The sequence below is a fragment of the Lepidochelys kempii genome, chromosome 6 (genome assembly GCF_965140265.1).
Source record: "Lepidochelys kempii isolate rLepKem1 chromosome 6, rLepKem1.hap2, whole genome shotgun sequence".
NCBI classification, from domain to species: Eukaryota; Metazoa; Chordata; order Testudines; family Cheloniidae; genus Lepidochelys; species Lepidochelys kempii.
Window position 1 is genome coordinate 18,159,910 of NC_133261.1, and position 7,941 is coordinate 18,167,850.

General features: G+C 43.8%; 1 protein-coding gene across 1 annotated transcript; it reads right to left on the reverse strand.

The window, feature by feature from the left end:
• Positions 1-5,235: 5,235 nt before the first annotated feature.
• On the reverse strand, positions 5,236-6,955 carry LOC140913573 (interferon-induced very large GTPase 1-like). The gene is given in 2 exon segments (XM_073350306.1): positions 5,236-6,859; positions 6,861-6,955. Coding segments are annotated over 2 exon segments (1,719 nt in total).
• Between the last annotated feature and the right edge of the window lie 986 nt (positions 6,956-7,941).

Below are 7,941 nucleotides of genomic sequence, written 5' to 3' on the forward strand. Positions count from 1 at the left end.
CCAGACTATTGATAAGTGTAGTATTCCGAATAGGAGCTGGTTCTCCGCACAGCGCTGGGAGTGGGATGTGTCCTGCTGTGTGTGTGCGTGGGGGTGATATAGAGGAGCAGCAGGACTTGTGGGGGTGAAGGGACAAAGCAGGGAGAGGACAGTGAGAGACGGAGCATGTAAAGGGCCGATGGGTGGGCAGCAGAAGTGACCTATAATCAGCCACTGCCTGGTACTTGCCCTCACTCTCCAGCCACTGCAGCTCACAGCACACAGCTAGGGCTGGCCAGAAACGGGACCGGGAGCAGGGCCCTGCTGGTTGAGAGCCAGCTTGCAGCAGGGGCTGCGCTGACAGACCAGCAGGGGGAGCAGCTGGCCCTGCGCACTGCATCTTATCCCTGCCACCAGCTTTTCATCCCCACCCCCATCATTGGTCACTGGACTCCCCCCACCCCCCCCGCACTGGTGGGAGGATGGCTCGCAAGCAAGGATCCGGCCAGCAGCAGGACTCATTAGTACTGATGCATGCGGGGAGACTGAAAATATGGGATAGTTTGCCCGTTTTTAAGAAAAAGTCAGGACAGCTTAAATAAGGGATTGTCCCTTTAAAAACTGGACATCTGGTCTCCCTATTTATAATTATATTTCACCAAACCAGCAACAAATATAAATTCCTGGATCACTGGACTAGTCTTACCATGGAGTTACAGACAGTCTCCTTAAGCTCTCCAGCCCATCTCACCACGCAAACAAACTGCACTTCGTGATAATGGTCACATAAACCAAAAATCACACCACATCAGGTTCCTCCCAGTTCGAAGAAACCAGTCACTTCCCCCTCATCAATTGGTACTCTGGATCTTACACCAAGGACAACACTGGTAGCCAATGCTATAGTGAACTAACTATAGGTTTATTAGCTGAGAAAAATAAATGTGTTATTGAGAGGTTAAAGCAGGTAAATTACATTAACAGGTGAGTCAAAGTTTGTGAACCCCAAAGGATAACAGGGATGTAGTAATCTGCCAGTTCAGGGCCACCCAGAATAGCTCTGGGGATCTCCGTCTTCTTGTTTAGTTATTCCACCCTGTTAGAATCCAAACAGTCCAGAGATAAAGGATCTTCCTTTGAATCAGTACTTATAGCTTCTTCTCCACACAACAATCAGAGACATGTTCTTACTCACACAATGGCCAATTGCTTTGAATTTCGCACTCTTCATTTGCATTCAATGAGCTATTTAATTACAAGCTTAGACATATTATAACTGCCTGCCTTTACATTATAATAAGAATAGATACATGAAAAGAATACAAGTAACATTCCATTCGTTTCATGAAGTTCTAACATCTGAATACACTCTTAGATTAACACACACTTTGATCTAGGTCTATTTAATTACCAGGCATGCGTAATGCAAATGTAATGTAATAGTAAACAACAAGATCTAGTTAGGCAAAAACAATGCAATTAACATCTCCTTTGATCTCTATTAACACACAAGTGAATTGGCCTGAATATATAGTAATACATTTAACTCCTTTGATAGTCACACACAAGTGAATGGGCCTATGGCTCTGGCCTGGCTTTGTCAGCATCACACCTGCCACCAGGAGTTATGTGAGCCCTTCACACCAGGGTCCCGCATTCTCCCCCCCATGCCATGGGCTCTGTGCATGCCCCTATTCTCCCATCTATACATCCCCATTCCCTCTTCCATCCCTCCTCCATATTATTTTTTTCTGGGAGATGAGTCATTCAGGTGGCCAACATCTTAAACTCCACTAGGATGCCAGGAACTTCATTTGTCCCTCATATTCAGTTGACTGATTTCCCCTCAAATCAAAAGGGTTCTGGCCATTGGTGCCCAGGGCACCACCTGAAATTTTGGAATTGATCAGATGAGGCATTTAAAAGTTATCCCATTACAGACAGAGAGACAGACAGAGAAATGGCACCAAGCGGAGTGTAAGGGCATCGCATGCCTGGCCAAAAAGTGACATTTCTAGGCCTTTTTTTTTATCCCTTGGAGAGGGCAGCATCCACCACTTCCCTTCCTCGCCCATCCCCCCAGCGTAAATGGAGAAAATTTCTCTCATCAATAGCCAGCAAAGCTCAGTACGGATGCACAGGGGCAGCCTCTTCCCCATGGTGGAAACTGAGGTGGGCTAGACAGAAATGTGGAGGGCTGCGCTATATATCTTGTGGGCACACGTACATATTTATTTGTCTAACAATGCGCACTTTAATGTCTCTTTTATCCATGTTATCCTCAAAAGGAGAATAAAAATATACACAGATCAGTTTTAAACTTTATCTATGGCAGCTACCTGGGACAACATTTATTCACAAAAAATCAATAGGAAAAGATAATTGTACTTAGGATGCTCCTCTCTCAAAACCTCGTCTCACACTCCTGTAAACCATTTCTCATTTAAATTTCTTTGAAAATTCTTGATAATTATACACAAAATAAATCAACGTCAGTCAAACATGGCATTTTAGAATTTCATTTTATGAAGCTCCTGGTTGGCCTGAACTGGGACTTATACAGTATCTGGCTAACAAGCAAATGAGATCAGGCAAAAATCGTAGGACAGTAAATAGTCAAATCATCGGCATTTATATGTCAGTGAAAGTCAGGGCAGTGAAGCTCAGCCTTGGCTGTCACAGCTCACTTAAAGCAATTTTAAAATCATGTTTGGCTACAACAGGAATTACTGAAATGTTCATTCACATCTTTATAGACACTTTCATCCAGAAGGATCCATTTGGATGTTACAGACAGGAGGGAGCAGGGGGGAGGAAACCCAGGCAAGCATTACCCAAAAAGGCAGTATGTGACATTCCAGCTGGGACCACAGATTTCTTAGCACCACTAACTACCTTCCCTGGCTTCTCCCCACAGCACCCCCATGCAGAAGGGTAGCAGGCAATCACAGGGCAAATAGCCAATGCACCATGGCTTCTTAGCCTTACTACCCTGGATGAGATATGTGTGCGGGGCAGTGAGCAGAGCAGAGAGAAAGACCATTCCCAGGGATGGGGTGGGTTTCCCATGGAGCCTCAGTGTCTGTTGGGTTTGTGGGGATTCCCTTTGAAACCTCAGGGTCTTTTGGGGTTGCCGGCTGCATCCCTCCCTTCCCCATTACATTATGCTGCAAACCTCCCTCATTGGTGTTTCTGAAGTACTTTTTCCCGCCCATGTGTTACCCCAGAGAAGGCGAGCATCAGGGCCAGGCTGTTTGGTGTCAGATTAGCCATAAAAGCACAGGATATTGATCCTCTAAATAGCAGAAGTGGATGGCTGGCATTCGGGGGCTCTTGGAGGGAACACTCATGTGGGAAAGGTTTGCAGGTCACTGGATGGTACCACTGTATCAGCAAAATGCAGTGGTGAGGACAAATTGGGATTTTGGCGATTTGCTCCTGAAGACAGAGGTGCAGAATTTCCACATCTGGGTCTTTCCCGCCTTCTTTAATTTTGCCATACATCGATATGTGATGTGAAATGTGATGTGATGTGAAACGTGAAATAGCATTGTTTCTTTATCTGTTTGGAAGCTGCAACCTGTGTCTGATATTAAAAGAGAATCAACATTACATTTAATGGAAATTAACTTCTGTAACTTTCCATTCACAAAAGAGTTTCTCGGCCTGTTTTTGATTTCAATGTAAAGGCTTCCTTTAGGCTCTCCAGTGCCTGTTCTTTGGTTATTTCACCCCAGTCCTCAGGGAGATCGGCAGGGAGAGCATCAAACTCCTCAGCAAACTGGTGATTGAATTCCTTGAAAACAAACTTCCAGTAATCGGAAGCTGTGATGCTGGGATCTGGCTGGATAAGCCAGTCTGGAAAAAATTTGCCATAATCTTTATAAGGATGAAACTCCCCTTTTGTCTCCAAACATCTGAATGTTTTATTTGAATCCACAGAAGAGGAGCATATATCAGAGACAAGTATTCTTGTTTTATTCCACCGATATGTCCCTAGTCCTTCAGGTCGGTGCACTGAAGCAAAATGCTCGTTATGCGCAGGAGCTCCTGCTTCACAGGGGACTTTACAGAACGGACACTGCTTCCCACAGCCAAACACTCGTTTGAAGATTTCATCCTGGGGCTTCACTGCAAGTTTTGAGAGTTTTGACTGAATTTCCAGATTTTCAAAAGTGGATAAAATTTGTTTTTCCAGATCAGGAATAAACTGTTCTATAAAAGCTGAAAATTGGTCTGCACTTGCTGTGTTTTTAAACAGTATCACTTCTAAGCTATCCCTGGGAATGACTAGATCCTGCTGCAGCTTTTCACACAAATTGTCTAAAAAGGCAGAGACTGTCTTAGTCCTCTCACCTTTGGAGTATTTCAGAACATGGCTGAATTTATTAATTATTGGGGAGAAAATCCTTTTCTCCAAATCTCCCAAACTCGCCTTCTCTTTGTAGAGCATTAACAAGTGTCTCTGTATCCAGGTTTTGATAAAATCTACATAATTCCTTGTGTATTGCACATAAGTGTTAAAGTCATTTTCTTCCAACAGCTGCTTCAGAACAAAGAATTGGAAAAATCTCCGGTTGCTGTACTCAACAGACCGTTCACTGCTGAGAATGTCATCCACGATTTCTGTCCCAAGTCTCTTGTTCACATAGTCCACCAGGGCAGGTCTCAGACACTGATCACAGAAATTCCAGGCCCTGTCCTGACACTCATCTTCTCTAAGTACAGAGCTTTGAACGTGGAGAGATACTGAGGTTTCAGTTTCCCCAGACGCTGCAGAGGATCATTTTCTTTAATGAATTCTTCATGCATCGTCTGAAATGCACGAGCTTCATCCCCCAAAATGTGAAGCTTCAGGTCAACTGCAAAGCAGGCGGTGGTGTGAAGGTTTTGAACATCAGCCTGCTGAAGCCACTCGTTAATCATCCGCAACAACTCTCTGCAATAAGTTTCATCATAATCTGCTTTGCCATTTACTTTTCCATCAGTGTAACTATTGCACTCTTCTATTAAAGATTTAGCTAAAGCCTCTGTTTTATGCCAGCATTCCTGTGTCAATAATTCTTTCACACCTGATATTTATAGTTTGTAACCTCTGAACACTTTTAAGTCTAAGTATTCCTTTTTCATTTTGAAATTTTTTGTTTAATAAGCACACAAGCTTTTGGCATCTTGTAACATCTTCCAGACTGCACTGCCCCTGTCCGCTAGGTCTCTTCTCAGCTGGAACTCCACATCTTCAAATATGTTGCGTCTCTATAAAGGAATAAGTGATAATTCTGACAATGTTTCTGTCCACATGTTCTCCAATTCCTCTTCCAGTTCATCATTATTTAATTTGCAGTTGCTTTTCCTGCAATGGTTCAGAAGCCCATCCACTTTCTCTTCAATTTTTCTCTTGTACTTTGACAGCATAGCATCTGTTTTGTGTTGGCCTTTTTTAATATGAATCGCTTCTTGCCACTTGCTGAATGAATAACTCTCCAGTTCATTCCTGAGACTATTGGCACTTCTTCTAAAATCTTCTTTGTACTTTTCTATCAGGTGCAGATTTGCTGTTCCACTTTCAAAATACTGTTGTAAATGATTCAAAATCTTCTCTGCTTCTTGCCTCAGTTTTTCCTGTGCCTCACTCTTTAGTCTGATTGAAACATTAGTGTCTAGTTTATCTGGTGGCTGATTTTGGATGAAAGTTTCCTTTTCAGATACCCAGAAATGTATCTCCTTCCGAAAACCCCATTCCCACTCTGCATACTTCACAGACAGCTGGTTATAGGCTTCAGCAACAAGGCTGTTTCTAAAGCTGAAAATGAAGTTCTCATGTTTTACAGCATTCCACAGGCTCCTCACCCATGCAAGAAATAGGGGAATGTCATTGGGAGTTCTCTCTTGTGAACAATCTTTCAGAAATTCAAACAAATATTTCTTTAATTCATAAACCTTTTGACTGTATCCCAAATTCACTGGAGCCATGGGGGGGACTCCGTGCCACAGAGCAGGAATGTACCAATTGTGTTTTTCCAGATCATAATCCATAATATCAGAAAAGTTCATCTCTTTGCATTTCTTTTCCATGTTGGCTGCAGCTTTGGTCATTTCATTCAACTGTTCCAGGAGGTGTTTCCTGTCCCTCATGTTTTGTTCATGTGCAGACACATCACTGACGTTCTGATGCACAAACTGGCAGTTGGTTTTTTTCCCGATTTTCTCCATTCTGAGAAATGCATGGACCACAATTTGCAGAACATCTTTCATTTCAGTGGCATTCTCCATGGCCATGTTAAAAATCGTTATGTCACTCAGTCCAATCACTAGGGTGGCCAGCTCATTGTCATGTTGATAACTATCCTCCAGCTTGGCCAGTTCGGGGGCTTTCAAGCCTTCTGTGTCTATCACCAGGATGAAATCACAGCCCAGTTCCTGCTGAAAGTTCTCTGCCACTTTAATGAGTAATGTGAAGGCTCCTCGTGTACATCGGCCACTGCTCACTGCAAACTGCAGGCCGAACATGGTGTTGAGGAGGGTGGATTTCCCAGTGCTCTGTACTCCCAGCACCGTCAGAACCAGGATTTTGGACCTTCCCCCCAGCTTGGCATGAAGCTGACTCGGAACATCTGTTACCCACTGCAGTGAGATGTTGGAAACGTCTCCATCAATGATCTCCATGGGAAACCCTTCCAGCATGAGATCAGCTGCTATGCCTGGGAGATGGGTGAATTGCCTTTGGCTTTCTGCCATTTTACCTTCTTTAACCATTGAGCATTCCGCTTCATAAAACTGCCCCAACTCACACATGAAATGCTGCACTCCTAAGGAACTGGCAGAGATTAATTTGTCTAACTCTGCAAACATTTTGGGGTCATCTTTTGAGTTTTTTGCATTTCTCTTTATATTGATCCCATAGTTTAGAAAGATTCTCCCTAGTAATGTGATCCAGGCCAAACTTCATCCATTTCAGGAAGTAATGTTTCTCCATGGGAGGTAGTAGTCTTATTCCAGTAATAAATGTAATCAAACCATCAGTAAGGTCATGTTTATTCTGCTGAGCATGTAAATCCATTAATTTCTTTTTCAGCTGAGATTTATATTTCTCAAGTGGGGTGTCTCCTTACTTTCTCATTCTGCACAGCTCTTTTTCCACTTCAGCCAAGTTTCTCCATGTCTCCCCTTGGAGTCTCAGCTTTTCCCTCTTGTACTTTGCCACATCTTTGATTTGTGCAGTGATTTCCTTTGCATATGTGTTTGGGGTCTGACATTCCTTGTTATCCTCATCTACCTGGATGCCTAATTGACGTGCTGTCTCAGCCATGGCTTCTATACTCACTCTCTTGGGAGAAGATTTCATTATGGCTGCTATTGCAGACTGCAGAACTTTTACAAATTGTGCCTTATTTGTGGTACCTCCTTTCCACAGCACATGTGACTTGTTCAGTTTCAGCATCGAGGCTAACTTTTTCAGGAATTCCAGCGTTTCCTTGGCTTTCCCAGCCTGATTATTGAAGTGAAGCAGTATTTAGTGGCTGATCCCTGCAGAGATGATAACAGCGCATATTCTATCTCACTGATGCTCTCAGTAACTATGAACACTGCTGAGGAGATCTCTGTTAAAAAGCTAAACTGCACCCAATGCGACTCAATATCTCCAAGCAGATTTGTAACCGCGACAGGTTCTGGGAAAAGATCTGAATTCCCCATCCCACCAGGGAAATACCAGGAAATCTCAACCAGCCCATCTGCGATTGCCCGTGGGACGTTCCCAGACTCCATGTCCCAGTGGACAAAGAAATTGTGGTGCTGCTGGGAGGGGCTGAGAACCTCATTGAGGAGGTGGGACTTGGAGAAGCTGCAGCTCCCCATCCGCACAAAGGAAATGGTTGGCATTGACGTGAGCACCAGGCTCTCCTCTCTGAACCCTCTGCTCTCTGCCAGGGAGTGCGGCCTCCACTTCCTCACCATGTCCCT